At 35.3% G+C, this 19,290-nt stretch overlaps 1 protein-coding gene across 1 annotated transcript in view; it reads right to left on the bottom strand.

Annotated features, from left to right (window-relative positions):
- The window catches only part of UGT8 (UDP glycosyltransferase 8), an 84,457-nt gene that overhangs the window by 43,973 nt on the left and 21,194 nt on the right, over nucleotides 1-19,290 (bottom strand). The window contains exon 2 of the mRNA XM_023220063.2: nucleotides 12,068-12,891. Within this exon, the coding sequence (XP_023075831.1) occupies nucleotides 12,068-12,889 (822 nt within the window). The 5' untranslated portion in view covers nucleotides 12,890-12,891. The remainder of the gene's footprint in view (nucleotides 1-12,067; nucleotides 12,892-19,290) is intronic.

The raw sequence follows: 19,290 nt of genomic DNA, 5'->3' as shown, positions 1-19,290 counted from the left end.
ACTGACTCAAATTATACATCAGAATAAATTTCTGCTTTTTAAATTCGTAAAGATCTGGTAAACAAGTCTCATTTGAAGTTTTATTTACAAAGCAAGTTACTTAAAACTTAACTGAAATAACTGGATCTTTTTTATGAGGGGGGAAAGCATTTGAACTTTACCAAAATAAATTTGAAAAAGCTTGAAGTATTTTTCTATAATTTCAACTTTTTCCTTAAAATGTTTCTAAAGAAATATTTTACAAAATCTTTTCCACAAATTCTCTATCACAAAAAGCTGAAAGGTATAATTTTTAAAAGGTAAGAAAATTATCTATACGGCTTGATGCATTTCAAAATTCTCTTTAAGATTATAGTTGAAGAAAAAAAGTCTTTCAATAAAAATGATAATTCAATTATATTCCTTGGGGGAAAAATGTACTTTCTGTGTTGTACAAAATCAAATAATATGGTGGCTTGAATTTATTTATTTATTTATTTTTTTGAGACAGAGTCTTACTCTGTCACCCAGGCTGCAGTGCAGTGGCATGATCTCAGCTCACTGCAATCTCTGCCTCCGGGCTTCAAGTGATTCTCCTGCCTCAGCCTCCTGAGTAGCTGGTATTACAGGTGTGTGCCACCATGCTCGGCTAATTCTTGTATTTTGAGTAGAGATGGGGTTTCATCATGATGGCCAGGGTGGTCTCAAACTCCTGACCTCAAGTGATGGTGGCTTGAATTTTTAATCATTGGTTTTTTAAAAAAATATATTACTTGTCTTAAGCCTATTTCTAATTATTGATCATGGTTTACTAAAATAAAATCACAGCTTCACTAGTACACAAATTGTAAAATTGATTCTTTTCTATGCCTCTCACTTGTCCATCCTCTGCAAGATTCCATCTTTATGAATTATCAGAGATCTGCCAACTGCACTAGAAATAAGAACATTTTAAGAATAGAAGTCTGTATTTTAATATATGTATAAGGCTCAAAATATTCTCTTTCACACCATCACTGAAGTGGAAGACACTTTAAAGACCATCCAAGCCCTATCACTGACCCACTCACAATTTTGCGATAAAGAAAGGTAAAGTGATCTTGCCAAGGACTACATATTCGCCTGGTTCCCAGTGAGTACTCTGTCACCTCTACCAATGGTCTGATGCCACAAATGTAAGTGGATTGTTAAAGGAGAGTATAAGTTTAGTCATTTATTACTGTATATCTATTTAGCAACAACTGAAGTTGTCCAGTGACTAAGACCACAGGCATACATACCCACCTAACTCATGGAAACATCCAATTCACCAACACTGATAATGGATGGACCTATGATACCACTTTTTCTAGTTACCCTTTAAACTTTCCTAGTCATGACTTCTCAGAATTCTTGGAGACTCCTCTTCCTCCTCTTCCTTGGACAGTCTATAAGCCATTGCATTTATATCTATGGCTTTCCTATAATCTTTTGGAAGGTAACTCTCACAACTGAATACCCAGCATTGATCTTTCCTATCAACTCCATGTTCACATGTTCAAACATCAATTTAACATTTGAATCCACTCATATACCCACAGATTTTTCAAATTCAATATGCCCCCAACTAAACAATGTATTTTCCTAAATAACTTCTTCATCCCTTTCTCTTTTGCATCAAGGAAATGCCATCCACCAGTTGCTCAAGCAAGAAAACTGTGTTTTTTAGAACCGCCCATCACTCAACTTCACCCCATTCAATTCTACCTCCCAAATATACTTGGAATTATACCACTTCTCACCATCTCTGCAGCCATCAATACACCTCTGAGCTACTGTGATATTCACCCAATTGATCCTGCCTGTCTCCTCTCTTCCCGTTTTATTGTTCTTTTTCCACAAAGCAACCCTGATCCTTTTTTTTTTTTCAGACAGAGTCTCACTATGTCCTCTAGGCTGGAGTGCAGTGGCACCATCTGGGCTCACTGCAACCCCTGCCTCCTGGCTTCAAGCGATTCTCCTGCCTCAGCCTCCCGAGTAGCTGGGATTACAGGCACCCACCACCATGCTTGGCTAATTTTTGTATTTTTAGTAGACATGGGATTTCACCATGTTGGTGAGGCTGGTCTCGAACTCCTGACTTCTTGATCTGCCCACTTTGGCTTCCCAAAGTGTTAGGATTACAGGTGTGAGCCACCACACCTGGCCCAGAGTGATCCTTTCTAAAAGTAAATCCCATCATGTTAAAGCCCATCTACAGCCTCAGAAGGAAATTCAAACCTTGGACAGTGCACAAGGCTTTGCATGATATTATCTCTGTTCATCTCTCTAAGGTCACCCCAGTCACTCTACCCTAGCTCCATGCCATCAGCTTCTCAGTTCCCACTGATCTTTCTCAGTTATTCAAAATGTAAAGTCCCTCCCACTTTGGGATGGGTGTTGGTTTCCTGAAATACTCTCCTTCCATCGGCTGTCTCCACCTTCTCAGGAGGCATTACTCTGATCACCTGAGAAGACTACTTATTTTCTATCGCTGCATTCTTTTGGCTTCTGTTACAGCACTTTAGCTTTGGAAATATGCATCATATTAATTTGTTTACATCTTTATTATTTCCCCTATTAGACTAGAAGCAACACAAAAAAAACTATCGATTGCACTTAACATTGCTAGCTCAGTGCCTGGCACATATTAGGTACCCAATAAATCTGCAATGAATGCATAACTAAATGGCCATCTATCTTTTCTAAGTGTGGCTATCTCTTTGTGGTTTGTAAAACCTTTCCAATGTTACACATGTGAAAAAGTTCTAAGAGGACTTTGTAGTGAAAAAAAGTCAAGTCTGTTTATCTGTTTCTCATCATGGCCTGAAAACACAAGTGGAGGAATTTAGTTAGCCTCAAAGTTTTAACAATATTTACCAAGCCAATTAAGTTGCTTTTCACTGATACAAAGTCTGGAAATTTATAGTGTAACAGAACTTTTATTCCATTTTTGCTAAATAAATTAGGCAACTGCACTGGCTTTTGCAACTTTGGATTACATTAATTCAAAACATATGCATTAAAACCCATACTATGTAAGCACTGTAGTAATAGGTATGAAAGTGGGTGGGACATAAAAGTAGACTGACCTGAGATCCCTCCTCTCAAAGAGTATTGCTTCCTCCATTATTTGTTTCTGAAAGATTTAAAATTCCTTAGAACCTAATGTTTTCCTTAAAGATCTGTGTAAATCAAATCTTTTTAAATGCTATAAGAAGACCTTTTCTCTAAATCTAATTCAGCATAAAACAATTGAATAGACATTTATTAAGTAGTTACTATATTCAATGAAGTATAGAACCAAGTCAGCTTACTTTGTAAAGTTTATTTTCACTCTATCACATATCCAGGGAGGAAAAAAGCAGAAGAAAATCAAGGGAAGCCAGTACCCACCTCATGGTCTTAAGTTTCCCCTCCTGCATTTGAACACCATAATTTTTCTGAAAATCCACCCAGTCAAAGGCCACCCTTATGAAATACTATATGTAAATGACCACTTTTATAGGAACTTCTTTGAAGTTTTAGGACAAAGGAAGACATGCTTGTCTGTCTCTTTTTCTCTCTCCTATATAATAGCATTTTCATCTCTCACAGCCCTTTCTAGAATGGATGCTCTGTTAACCAACTAATTAACTCTTTGTTTATATTAATCAGAATTCTTGAATCTTCTCCTAAAAGTGGTTCCTACAAATAGCAATAAATGCTGCTTTACAAAAATATACCCTGACAGAAGGCCAAAAGCGAATGGTGAAGATGAATTAAAACAGGGAAAGCGTTGAAAGTTACTAGTTCTGAGGCCCTTACCTATTATTGACATGGCTGTACATGGCCATTCTATTTAGATCTATATCTTAAAGCAAGAATTGATCATTCAACAACATCATCTTAGTTTCACAAAATGGAACTGTAAGGTAATGAGCTGTTCAGATCTATGATGTAATCCAGGGCTTTTCTAGTTCTTGAAATCTAGATACATACCCATTTGTTTGGGTGCAATTTACACTGAAAATAACTTTCTAAAACAGAGAAAATATTTAATTACCAGAAAAATGATTCTCATACAAAATGCATTACATAATGCTCTTAAAATTTATGGATCATATGGATTGTGTGAGTTTAAATTAATGGTTCTCAAACACTGGCTGGTCCTCTGACCAACAGTATCAGCATTACCAGGTAACATGGTACAAATGATTAGACCCACCCCAGATCTACTAAGTGGCCTACAATCATGTACTGACAAGAATTTCATGGAATTCTGATCTAAACAATACTGAGGAGAGTGAAGGAGAATACAAAGAATACAATGGGACATTACTTTTCTTTTATTGTTGTTTTTGTTGAGACAGAGTCTCACTCTGTTGCCCAGGCTAGAGTGCAGTGGCACGATCTCAGCTCACTGTGACCTCCACCTCACGGGTTCTAGCAATTCTCCTGTTTCAGCCTCCCAAGTAGCTGGCACTATAGGCATGCTGCACAACAAAGTCCTGCTAATTTTTTTGTATTTTTAGTAGAGAAAGGGTTTCATCATGTTGGCCAGGCTGGTCTACAACTCCTGATCTCAGGTGATCTGCCTGCCCCAGCCTCTCAAAGTGCTGGAATTATAGGCATGAGCCACCGAGCCCTGCTGGGATATTACTTTTAATGACAAAAACTACAATTACTTTTGTACCAACCTAATAAATAATACAAGAAGAAGTCAGTATAAATATTGGGGTTGGCTGCTGAGTCTGAATCTTAGATCTTAGAAGAAACTACTAAGCCTTTTTTGGCATTTCTAGGTTACTGAGTCTAGTTCTTCAGGGTCTGAGTGTGGAGGGGATTCAGTGTAATGCTGGGCTAGAAGGAAGGCAATCATTTATTTGCCTAGAGTTCTCCCCTAAACTCACTCAAAAATGAGAAACACAGAGTCAGGAGAATGGATAGGTGTGGAGCCGGCAGAAGAGGGGGCTTCTGTTGAAAAACAACAGTGTCCTGGGTAAAGAAGCCAGCATTCTGATGAAGCTCCTCCCTTAATTCTTCTTTCTACCCTAGAGAAGACATATCTATCAATTTCTGTTCATTTTTTAAGAAACTCCAGGTGATCTAACAACCACGTATCTCACACAATTGTCATCTTCCTTCTACTTCAGTGAGAAAAAGAATGGAAGAAAGAAAAAAAAAAAATCCCCAAGATGGAAACAGAAGTACCAGTGTCAACTGCCCGAATGAAGAGAGGTGAAACCATAGAAGCTCCATCCACTCCCCTGAGAATCATTCTTCTCTTCAGCATGTGGAAAATAAGAAGTGATCAGTGATTCCATACTCTTGGCTCACTGTAAGTTACAAGGGTTATTACAGCAATAATAAGAGTAATAACTGCCACCACCAGGTACTGTCGTGGCTCTCATATTCCAAAAGTCCTCTGAAGTAAGTACTGACATCCTATCATCATTTTGATTAGGCTGACTCCTTTATCCAAAAGAGTCATATGAAGATAAGACTAAAAGTCAGGGCCATTTGACTAAAAAAGTCCATGTTTTTCCACTTTGGTATTTTGTACAACAAGGAACAATACCTGGAAAGGTGAGATAAAATTTTTCATAAACAAAGCCAGAAAATAGGTAGTTTGTCTTCAGTGCCACTGATTTGTTACAAGCTCTTGCTTACAACATCCTGTCAAAATCTGAGCTCAGAAATAGATCTGATAAACCCTTTGGCAGTAGAAATTTAAATTTCATAAATAGACCTGTTTGGCTTAGAATAAGAGTATTTGTGAAGAATATCATCCCCCAAAACTGGCGTCAACAGTAATTTAATTGAGAAAACTGTCATTTCTAAAAATTATCAGTTAAAAATATTTCCCTTAAAAATATTGCCAGTGTTTGACTTAATACCTAAATGAACAATTCTTTAGGGCTTATTAAAGCTTAAAAACTTAATGATGTGTGCTGGGGTTAAAAATCACGTCAGATCTTGCAATATCAATTCAAAACAAGTTTGTTTGATTCCGTTCATATATTGGATCTCCTATCATATCAGGAAATCCTTATAAGTCCATATGCTTATAGAAGCAGATGATAAGCTACTAAAAACTATAATGCTGCTTAGAAAATTTCTGTATCAGTGAACTGAACAGTTAAGTCATTGATAGTTTCAATGGTGCTTGATTTATTTACTTCCTGGATAGATTTCTTTAGAAAGGTAATTTGGTTTCTTACTACAAAATAATAACAAAATACATGATTAACCTATAAAGCTTCTGCAAAAACATTTTACATTAATGAGTTCCCTTAGAGAATTTTTTTTTTTCCAAACTATCATTTAACAGTTCATTAAATATTGAACTTTTACTGAGTGCCAACCATTTTTCAGGCATTCAGGCTATAGAGTATCAACCTTCTGAGGTACTCACATTCTAGTTAAGAGAGCCATCCAACAAACAAACAAACAAACAAACAGAAAGTACTATCGTTTCTGAACTCAGAATTAGTAACTGGAATGAAATTATTAGTTTCTTCTAGACATTGTAATCTTCAATTTTCTGACCCCCACATAGCTAACAATATAACATAGTACTACTATACAGATGAAGCTTTACATCTCCAGCTTTAAATTTCATAATAAATTGCATATGTAATTATTAATAAAATGGCCTTAATTTTCCACAGCTGCTGCAAACCTGATTCAAGTCTTTAAGCCCCAAAGACCCTAGTCCCATATCCAAGCCTAGAGACTTCATTCATTAATAGTGAAATCAGCTTTCAATCACCATATGTAATAAAAAGTAATGGCTTCTATGTTAATCAAGGAATACCAAGTATGGAAAGCCACTATTTTGTTTCTTCGTTTCATTTTTCTTCTCATAAACTCACCTGCTCACAAGTGGCTAATCTAACGATTCTGTTGCTCAATCTCTCATTGTCCCCAATATCATTCTCTGAGGGACTTCCAGCAAATGACAAAATGACAAACAGTGAATATCTCCTGGTGCAGTCCTTGGTCCCATGTGTTTTCTTATCTGTTTATCTCTTATCTCTCCCCAAGACTATGCTTCCTTAAATAAAAATGTCTCCACAATTGGTGAAATTAAGATGACCTTAATACTCCTAATGTGGAAATATAGCATCTCTGAAGAACATCAAATGAGTGCCATGCTGCCTCAAATCATCTTTCAAGATGGCAATAGCTGGCTTGATTTTCAATACTGTCCCTGTTTATACACATATTCGGAAGACAGAAAAGACTCTTTTAGTTTACAATTGGGTAATGTATGGTTATCTTCTTTTCTCAATAACATTAGAGTGGCTATTCTAATTCATTAAAATAACTTACTACCAGCTGGGGCAGTGGCTCATACCTGTAATCTCAGCACTTTGATAAGCCAAAGTGGCCAGATCACTTGAGGTCAGAAGTTCGAGACTAGCTGGCCAACATACCGAAACCCTGTCTCTACTAAAAATATAAAAATTAACTAGGCGTGGTGACACACACCTGTAATCTCAGCTGCTTGGGAGCGTGAGGCAGGAGAATTGCTTGAACCCAAGAGGTAGAGGCTGCAGTGAGTGGAGATCATGCCACTGCCTGGGTGACAGAGTGAGACTCCATCTCAAAAAATAAAAAAAAAAAATTAGAAAACCAACAACTTAGCACAGATTTTTGGGTTGCTTAATGGCTGGGACAGTATACAGACACAAATTTGGAACAAACAGATGATAGTTATAATATTAATATTGTTGCACTAACTCTTATCACCTATTTTTGGCAACTATTTCTATTTGATACAGTTCATTAAATATGAAACTTTTTATTGAGTACCAACCATTTTTCAGGCACTCGGGTTATAGATGATCAACCTTCTGAGGTACTCACATTCTATTTAAGAGAGGCATGTAAAACAAATAAACAACAACAACAAAAACAGTACAACAATAACAAACAGTAGTTAAAGTGCGATCAGGTGCTACGAGAGTTCAGGGCTGTAGAAGTTGAAAACTGGCAGAGAGCAACTGCCTGGCAGCCTAGGCCATTTCAGCTGGTGGGAAATCATCTAAAAAGTATCACTAAAACATTTACTTTTTAATAACCATTAGATTCCCTAAGTAAACATGTACTATTCTTTGGTGGATTATCTGCTAATGAAATCAATAAAAATTAAAATAACTTTCTAATTAGGTGTCATTATTTCATTCACATTTAATATTTAAAGGATCTATGTGGCCAGGAGTGGTGGCTCAGGCCTGTAATCTCAGCACTTTGGGAGGCCAAGGCGGGCAGATCACAAGGTCAGGAGATTGAGACCACCCTGGCTAACATGGTGAAACCCCATCTCTACTAAAAATATGAAAAATTAGCTGGGTATGGTGGCACCTGCTTGTAGTCCTAGCTACCTGAGAGGCTGAGGCAGGAGAATCATTTGAACATGGGGGGCAGAGGTTGTAGCGAGCCAAGATCATGCCACTGCACTCCAGCCTGGGTGATAAGAGCGAGAGATTCCATCTCAAAAGAAAAAAAAAAAAAAAAAAAGAATCTATTCAAACAGGGGCCTGTCTACAGACCTTCTTCTTGATCAAAGCATTTTTATTTTTTAATCTTTATCCATGTTCTCTACTGGCCTGCAATGATAGAGTAGGTAAACCACTATATGAATGTGATCCAACCCAGAATTCTTCCGCTTAGTCCACATCGTTTAAAGACTCCTATTAGAGGCAGCCAGGTAGTAGATGATAAGTTGTTTCTCCAGGCACATTTCTAACATGCATTTTAAAATGATTTCTACTATCAAGGCACACAATTTCTTCACTCTACACTGACACAACATTTTGTAATCAAAAGCATTTGAATTTAGGCTGATTTAGTTTATCAAATCTCTAAAGCATAATTAAGAGTCCATATGGTTTCATTTGACTTGAGTATTAAGCACTGACAATCTTTGAGAGATATAAAATAAATAAGATTCAAAAAACTGCTGTCTCTGCATGGTTTTATACAAAATTATAAGTAAGTAAATGACTAAAATGAGTGACAACAGATGCAATCACCTTGAAAAACACCTAACAAACAGCAAAAGAACCCACATTACACCTGACTTTGCCACAGACTATCTGTGTGGCCTTTGATGAAGTCTTTGTACCTACTATGTGAAAAATGGATGGACTATTCACTATCTCTATTCTACCTCCTTTAAAGGAAAGAATAAATAAAATGAATGGAGCCAAACTATATGCTCTCTACAGGATTTCCTTAGGATCAAACATTGTGAAAGCTTATTTAAAATGTCCATTATAAATTTTCTCCACCCTTTTATCCCAGGTTGTGAAATTCAGTCGCACTGTCCAATCATTTACAGACATCTGGAAAACCTAATCTATGCCCAGTGTAAGATACCAAGGCAATTAACAATTAAGCTGCTATATGCGAATCACGTGTTCTATGCAGCTACTTTTTGGGCCCTCCTGTGTTACCGTCACAAGAATGCCCTGTAAATAATACAGGCATTTGAGAAACTCAGTAACTTTTAGAATGAAAAGGTACAGTTTATTATCTCAAATAAATCTAGTAGAAAAATCTCACTGGGAACACATGTTCATAAGCATATAAAACCACACCAGAATAAGGAATACCCGAGAGAGTACTGCACATCATTCTTCAAAATACTCCCTGCTCAAAAACTATAAATAACATTCTGAAATGAAAACAGCCCTTCACAATGATAACCTAAAAGACTTCCTGTAATAATAATACACGTATCTATGTCCACATACTATAGATAACACATGCACACATGCCATGTCTGTGCGTGCAACCAAACTAAACGGCACAAAGCAAACTTAGTTGATAAAAAACGCATTTCAAAAGAACCACTACAAATAGCCCAGAGGAAAAAGAAGAAAGAAGTCCACAAAGAAAGTCAAGCCAATGTCAAATGAGAAATTATGGCAAATTAAAGGATATTTTTGAGTAATACCTTATGTCGAGCACCAAAAACCACTAAAAAGATGCTTTTCATGTAAAACAAAATAGTGACACTAGTAAGGAAATCTGTGTGCAGAGGAATCCACGAGAGAAAAAAATGCTTGGATGGTAGAAAAAAAAATTCCCACATGCTATGCATCTTTTTGAAAAGTAGAGTATTGAAAATAAAACATATTTTCCTATACTTATACTGCGTCATTCAAGTTGCTGCAACTCAAGACAAATGTACAGCAGGAACTGGAAGGAAAGAAAGGGCAATCAGGACATTCTTTTTGTTTTGTTTTTTTTTTTTTTTACAGAGTCTTACTCTGACAACTAGGCTGGAGTCTAGTGGTGTGATCTCAGCTCACTGCAGCCTCGACCTCCTGAACTCAAGTGATCCTCCCACCTCTGCCTCTTGAGTAGCTAGGACTACAGACATGTGTCACCATACCCAGCTAATTTTTATTTTTTGTAGAGACATGGTTTCACTATGTTATTGAGGCTGGTTTCAAATTCCTGGACTCAAGTGATCCTCCTGTCTTGGCCTCCCAAAGTGCTGGGATTACAGGCATGAGCCACCATGTCTGGCTCCTTTTCATCATATACTTCTTCAGTCAAGTGATTGAAGAAGAGAGACAGCACCCAGATGAAAACCAAAGGGAGCTGGCAGAAGGGTAGTGTTCTAGTTGGGAAAAGATGACGACCTAGAGAGAACAAGGAAGATTTGTGTAACATTTTAAATGACTCAGTTAAGGAAAAGACACACCTGATTACCAAATCCTTCAGAAGCTGCTTTTAAAATCTGATGTTAGCTACCTTTAGGAAGGTGACTCTGACAGAGAAGGTTTGAGGATTCAAAACGAGCTGGAATAAATTCATGAATGGCTAAGATAAGCTGAGATTAATCCCTATCCTTTACAGTTGACGTCAGAGAGAACAAGTGTGCCCTCATAGCCTCCAGTGGCTGCATAGATTTGAAATGCTGTGGGTGTACAGGCCATTTCTATGTTTCCATGTTACATGAAATATATAAATATATTATTTATTAAATATAACTCTAATGGCCATATTAGAAAAGCCTACAGGTTGTGTATTTCTAATCACCTTATTGCCTCATGACAAAATTCAGTCATGTGATTGTCCTCATCTATATTAGAAAATCTGGATTTATTCTTCATCAAGGCCCTGACAGAATTTTTAGTATGTAGTACCAGAGTTAGAAATCAACAATTTAGCAAAATTATTTTGAGTGGCTATTTCCAGAGATAGGATTAAAAGTAGTTTGAATAGAGAAAGTCCTGCAACAAGCCCTACATTTCCTAGTAAATGGGATTTGATGTTGAGGTTAAATTGAGAGATTCAATCTGAGGTTAGAAAACTCACTATAACAACAGGTATGTGTATGGCTTCTGCTAGTGTGGGATACCTAATAAAAAACAAGGATGGTGAACAGAATACTAAGGGATTTACTGATGGTTCAACCAATAAAAAGAATTTAAGTTTGACATAGAGAACAGAGTTTCTTAAAGTTCCATTGATTCCATCATTAAAATGAAATTGCAATAGAGCATGCTTTCCTCAAAACCATTACATTTACTTACTAGCTTAAGTTAACCAACTCCCTACTTTGATGGAAGTTACGACCTCACTTTCATTACTGGACATAAACTAGTGGTAATAACCTCCCAGAGAAGAACCTCTATTCACTTGTTTTATATTTACTTGAGTTCACAGAATCGAAGCTAAACATATATACCTGTAATTGTGCTATTTGGGGTAGGACCGAGAGGATTCTGTGTGTAAAGGTAAAAATCACTTATACTCATTAAAACTAACCAATTAACTATATTCTCCTCACATACTATAACTATTACTTAATCAGAAAACTGCTTCCCAGCCAGTCTATTGACTATATAGCAGAGCGGTCTCTTCAGTATTACAGAAATGCTCATTCAAAGCAGAAATGTTTCCCAGGGAAATGGTGGACGCAAATAAAGGGACTTTGGAGGCCCCATGTCCTAATCACCTTTTAGAGTACTGTATATATACAATAACAAATAGTATCTCTTTCAAAAATCAAAATTGACTTTTACATTAACAAAGAATTACCAAGCAATTCAGCAAACCTTACTTCTGGTAGTGGGCTGGCCGGTTTGGTTAGGATTCCTCCTACATAAACAACATTAGGCAGAGTGGGTCTTGGGAATTCCAGTGCTACGTCAGTACACAGCATCCACAGGCTGGACCCATGAACCAAATCATACATGGACTTCTCCGGCATCAGGTTGTACTTCTGCATTATCCTTTCGTATTTGGGAAGAACCAGAAAGCTGACCCCTAATCTGGAAATGAGGTAAACACCGGTATTTTTCATCCTTTGCAGCAAGTTCATGTGGTCTGTGAGGAGTGAGTTAAACTCTGGGACGTATGCTAATGGAGCAGGAGCACCCACTTCAGCAGGATACCAAAGGCCAGTTGAAAATACAGCATATTTAACCCCTAAAAGATGAGCTATCACAAATCCACACATATCATTAGGGTCCACCAGCAGCAGGTCAAACTTTTCTTTCTTCAGACCCTGGATCAGGGCATGGTTGCCAACCATCATGTCACAGTTCTTAGTATAGTGATCCAGTATGTCAAACAGTTCGATTGCTGTCAATCTCCCAGAGAAAATATTCCGCATCTTGGACTGTAGGAAAGCATCTGAGGTGGTACTGTTAAAGATCCCTGGGTAGCGCTGGAGGCTGTAATGATTAGATGGGGCGATGTCTCTGCCTTCAGAGAGGAGGAACACTGTATGGTGGCCTCTCTCGTGCAAGGCTGAGGCTAGCGTCTTGAAAATGTACATATGGCTTTCAAACATAATTGGCGGCACGATGATGATTTTGGCAGCCTTCACTATCCCAACAGCACTCCACAGGAGCATGAAATATGGAGTGTAAGACTTCATAGCTGTAACAACAACCAGAAAACAACTTAAAACAAAAAACAATGCTCACCATTCAAAACAAGCAGTCACAAAGCATTTTTCCCCAAAAATATCTGATCTAATACTTTGTCTAAAAAAAAATTGCTATTAAAAATTATCCTGATATTTGTTCTAATTACCGCTTTGTTTTGAAAGATCAATTATGTTTAAGTATAGAATTGAAAGTAAAGTTGACATAAACTGAAATATATTAAAAATGAATCTAATGAATCTATTTGGGAAGAAAACTGCATTAGTAAGCTATTTTCAAACATTTGAAATAACATTTTGATAAGGCTGAATGACACATAATATATCTTTTTGGAAGGGGATCTATGAAATATCTATGGAACATCTGTTCACCTTCTAACTGAATGTCATTGTTAATCCCAGGAAGAAGAGCTGACCTTTTTAATTTCCAGGTATATGAGCATGTGCCTCTTATTTAAATCATTTTAACTCAACAGTTACATTTGCAGTTATAATCAAAGCATACCGAAGAAAGACTGTTTTTGCAAATAATTATTTTGAATGGTAGTTTGGTGATTCTGCAGAAAAGACTTTTTTTTCCGGAGGAAAAATGATCTTTAACATATATTTTCCCTTTGCCTAAATACCATAAGTGTCCTAGCAATCTATATTTATGTAATCTAGGTCAATTTGCTGATGCATTTCAGGGCATTATGTAAAAGAGAAACTTCTAATAGAAAAACTCAAGAGGGTTAATGGATCTCAGTAAATACTTATTGAAAAAGGACTGATGAATGATTATGTCTCAGATGACACTTGCTATGTTGTACCTTTTAACTCAGGTGCAAATGTCAAGTCAGATGATGCCTGTACACTTGAGGGCTGGTACTTCTCCTACTTTTTCATGTTAATAGATATGTGTAATAAAGTTGTCTTCTATTGTTTTTAGAGATAAATATACTATACATGGGGACCATAGAATGTGCAAATACACCCACTAACCTATTCAATATAATTAATTCTTAGACTCCAAATTAGACCCCCAAATAGATCTAAACAATCACTCATGCAAACTGGACACATTTCAAAAAACTCAAATTAGATTTATACACACATCACCAAATTGATACCTATTTTTACCTCTTAAAATACATTAACACTCCTATTTGTATAAATTCCTACCACCTAAATGCAGTTTTAACAACTATACCTTCTCAACATTCAAACACTGCAAGCAACCTAAAGAAACCAATAGCAGGCAACTAATGGATTCTTCCAATAACAAGTGTGAATTCTAAAATACATATATATCCAGATATTTTTTTCCTCTCCTGCTCTAAGGAAAGTTTCAAACTATTTGAAAGTTGAAGTTATACCATTAAGAATAAGTAAAAGTAATGCATATTAGAAACACATAATATAAACGTCACTTACATTATTATAAGGGCTTAAAAAATAATTAACTTTGGAAAAGATACTGATTCTATAGTAAAGTTTACTCTGCAATTACAAGATCAGTAAAGAAAGAAAATTAAGGGGCCTATCTTAGAAAAACCTTCCAAATCTTTATTCTACTGTACTGCCTCACCTATGTATCTCTCCAATGTGGCCTTCTCGCAAATCTGAAAAAGGAAAAATGAGAGATTTTACAAGGAAATATTATCAACTCCAGGGATGAGACTAATGCCAATACAGGTAGGTGTTCTAGCAGCTACTGCCTACTGCTATCACTTCTTGCATACTGGAGAGGAGAGTACTTGATGATGGAATAATGGCAGAAAATTGCTCTTCTCACTGGGTTCTGGATCTAGCTGAGCAGACCACACGCATACTCCACTCAGCTACAGTTAAAACTACTTAATCTATCATAAGTAACTTAAAACAAAAATGATCATAGAGAACAAATCCTTTCACTGTGTTTTTGTTTAATTCTTCCTTTTTAATATTTTATTTCAGTAATTACTAAAAAGTAAAAAGAAATTGCATAATTTTTAAATGAACACCTGCTTATATTTTAGAATAGCACTGTCAAAGAGAACTTTCTGTAATGTCAAATATGTTCTATGTCCTCACTGTCCAATATAGTATCCCCTATCCATGTGTGGCTACTGAACAGTTGAAAATGTGGCTGGTATGACTGAGGAACTGAAACAAATTTTATGTAGTTTTGCTATATGTTGCTAGTGGCTACCATACTAGAATAAAGTTTTAAAGTATATAGATTCTAAAAGCTACTGTTCAGAAATACGAATACTCATGTGACAAAATACCATCTAAAAATCATACCTACTAGTTTTTCATCCATCTTCATTTAACAATACTGATTACCAAGAAAGAACTACCATTTACACAAACATGACATTCTACTGTTAAAACACAAAATTAAACAGCACTTTAATCTCATAAACACCATTGTACAGAATGACTAACACAACTAGCAACAAACACTGAGATTCTTGCTAGTCTAGAATTACTTGAGTATGTCTACTGAAAACATGATTTTCTGACATAATTATTGTATCATATCCTAATTTTAATATTTTGCTTTTAAAACCTTTACAGTCAGGGGTTTCACTTACAAGGTAGGATACCGTACCATAATTTCTTACCAAAATATAAGCACTTACAATATCTGTTCATCAAAACAACCAAATAAGCATTCATTGATTCATACATTGGTACTGAAGTACCTGATGCCACACAAAAATGTTTAAAGTTTAATTATGACCCATCATTTTCAATATATGACTTATGGTAGCACTTGACATTTAAAATGCCAACAATATGGATTTTTTAATAGAAGGTTAAAAAACGCTATGTCTCTAGTTTCTTGCATAATAACACCAGGACAGGGTTGAATGAGACTTTAAAGGTTGAATGAGATTTTAAGTGTAGTAACATCCAAGCAATCAACTAAAGCATGAATTCACTCTTACCAATGCTTGTCACACCTGAAGGCTAGTGACAACTGAAAATTTCCCCTATTATTTTTATTATTTAACATACTTCTCAATGTAATAAGAAATAAAGGAGGTGTAAAGATAAGAAATCAGGAAACAAGACTCACTGAGTATTAAAAGATTTTCTTCACAGGAAACTCTAAAGAATTAACAAGGCAAACTAGTAAGAAAGATCAAGATTCCCAGTTACCACACACACCTCCCCCAACAGCTTTGATCACCAGAAATAAATATTTATATGTTAATCTATTTATTTTTCAGAAAGACACTGGGAGTTATTCAAAAATAATAAATACCCCAAATGACAGAAATCTTTATTTTTATGAAGTTTGCATTCTATTGGAAAGAGAGAGAAAATAAAGAAAATAAACAAAAGTACATACTATATAGCCATTTGAAAAATATTACCAAAATAAAAAGACCTTCCACATCCATTTCTTAAATATAAAAATTTTAGCTGTTGATTTTAATTAACTTAAGAATCTGAATGTTGTTCTATTTGGTTTGAGACTATAAAAAAATTAAGGAAGTATTCATTGGTATTTTAATGTGGTTTTGTTGTTGTTGTTGTCGAACAGATTTCTTCTTTAATATAATAACTGTGTACATGGACAACTGAAAATACAGAAAACCCCCAAATTAATGTTTTAACAAATTACAAGCTGTTACTAAAGACTATATGCCTGGATTTTTTTTTAAAAAAATAGTCCAATAGATGAAGTCTCTCATTCAACCTAGCAGTTTAACCAATTTCTCTTTTCATAAAAGTTGCACATTACAGTGGTATAAATTTATCTTTTTTAACACTTCACATAAAAACATGTGCACCCTCTCCTTCTACATTTAATCATTAGTAGTCTCTAAAATGGTAAAACAAAATTGAATTTATATTAGCAAATGAAAGTGCAAGTTTGTACAGCTAGGCTCAGCAGCAAAAGTGAAGAAGAAGAATGAAAGATGAAAAGCTGACAGATGCCACGCAAAGCAAGGACTTGCATGAAGGTCCGTGTCCTGTGTGCCAAACACAGTCAACATTCCTTCATTTTCTCATTGCTCTTAAACGAGCAAAACCAAATTCTTTTTCTATTGAAAGAAACATTAAATCTTTATTTTCCCCAACATAATTTGTGATCAGGTAAGGCAAAGATAAGTCCACCATCACTGGGGATAGCAGCAACATACAGACTTCAGAAATAGCCCTGAATCATCAGTAACATTCCCTCGTGGTAACATCAGAAGGAATGCAACTAACAAATTAAATTTGTAATGTTGTCGCATTGTTCTAATTTATTTGATTAGTTTATCTGGAAAAACTTTATAAATACATTATGTAAGAGAGCAGTAAATTATTTTCTTGCTTTGAAAAAATGAAGTTTTTTCATATTTTAAAACATTTTAGTCTGCTTTTGCAAAAGGAGTTGCAAGAAAAACGTGACAGCTGGGTTTGCAGAATGTCCACGTACAAGTTGTATTTATAAGAACCTGGTAATCTGCCTATAATTTGCTTCTACAAATAGAGCTCTTTGCAATAATATTTAAACAAACGGGCTTCAACTCTTCCCCTATTCATTCTACTTGTAGAGCAAAGAGGTACTTATTTTTCAAGTATTATAAAAGGTAAAAAATTTTGCCAATTTTACATTTTAAGCTTTCAAGACCAAAAAAATCATGCCTAGTCAGCCCATTTCTTTTATAATCAAATTCTCTTGTCTTTTAAAGAATGCAGAAAAATATTAATTGCTAAGAAGGAGCACACTGGAAAAAGCCATTTTAAAGTATTGAAGAATGAGACGTATTTCTTTTTTCCCATTGATGAAAATTATTAGAAATCTATCCAGTCTGTCGTCTTTAGCTAGTTTTAAGAAATATTTTCAAAATGATGGCCAAGAACTCTTTAAAACACAGAAATAAATGTTGAAATTCATCAACAGTGTAACTGTTTTCTGCATCTAAAGTTTACACATTTGTTCAGAAGGAAATACAAAGAATGTTAAAGGGAATCAATATTATACTCATTATTTAATCACTCGTTGTTTTGAACTTGTTCAGTAACTTACTATGTAAGAATTATAAAACTTCTGAGAAACCAAAGAAAACATGACTAAGAACTGTGTATAATATAGACATAAAATGTTCTCAAATATAGTACAGACATAAAACTATCATGAACTCCTACTAATAAATCCCTTCAAAGGTAACAAAATGATTCTCAAGTCTATCTGAAAAATGAAATTGTAAACAAGTAAGAAAACATTGAAACTGAAGAATAATCAGTAGGCTTGCATTTTCAGTTACTAAAATATACTATAATGTTACATTAAAATAAAGTTAAATCAAAATAATCTAGTGATGGTAGAAGAAGAAAGTTGGACCAATGCCAAAAAGAAGGCCCCAAATATGTACGTATGTTTGTGATGTTTGCATATAGTATGTACTGTACATGAATATATATTACAGTAAACATTGACATTTCAAATCAGTGGAGAATGAGCAAATCATTCCAGTAACTGGATTGCTCACTTTTTAAAACTTTGAAAAGAAGTTAGGAACTTATTTCAAACCATGAAACAACCAATTTCAGACCAGTTCAAGAGTTAAATAAAATAAATAAATAAATCTACAAAATAATAGAAGAGTTAGTGAAAATGTGTAGTACTTAAGCGGGGAAGAGTTTTCTAAATCAAAATCTCAAACAACAATCTAAATGTAGACACTGACAGACTTGAATACATTAAAAATGTAGGGACATCAAGAGAAGAAGACAAGCCACAGATTAGAAGTTATTTGGAAAAAGATATGTCTGATAAAGGAGTGTTATCCAAAATACAAGAAGAGCTCTTAAAACTCAATAATTTTTCAAAAATCCAATTTTTAAAAAATGGACCAAAGGCCTTCACTGATACCACACCACAAAATGTAGACAGGTGGCAAATAAGGATATGCTCTATAACATATCTCATTAAAGAAATGCAAATTACAACTATGAAATACCATTACACACCATTAAAATGGTCAAAATCCAGAAAGCTGACATACTGCTGATGAGGATGTGGAGCAACAGGAACTCTCATTCATTGTTAGTGGAAATGCAAAATGGTACAGCCACTTTGGAAGACAGTGTGGTTGTCATACAAAACTAAACATATTCTTATCACATTCCTACAATCATGTTCCTCGGTATTTACCCAAAGAAGATAAAAAATGTCCACATTAAAACCTGCACACAGATATTTATAGCAGCATTACCAAATTGACAAAACTTGGAAACAGCCAAGTAGGTGAAAGAATTAATAAACTGGTATATCAGACAACAGATTATATTTAGCACTAAAAAATGAAATGAGCTATTAAGCCATGAAAAGACATGGAGGAACCTTAAATGCATATTACTAAGTAAAAGAAGTCAATCCAAAATAGCTACATACTATTATGTTGGCACAAAAGTAATTGTAG

The sequence above is a fragment of the Piliocolobus tephrosceles genome, chromosome 3 (genome assembly GCF_002776525.5).
Source record: "Piliocolobus tephrosceles isolate RC106 chromosome 3, ASM277652v3, whole genome shotgun sequence".
Lineage (NCBI taxonomy): Eukaryota > Metazoa > Chordata > Mammalia > Primates > Cercopithecidae > Piliocolobus > Piliocolobus tephrosceles.
Note: the sequence above shows the minus strand (reverse complement) of the source record. Positions and strands in the feature narration are given on the sequence as shown.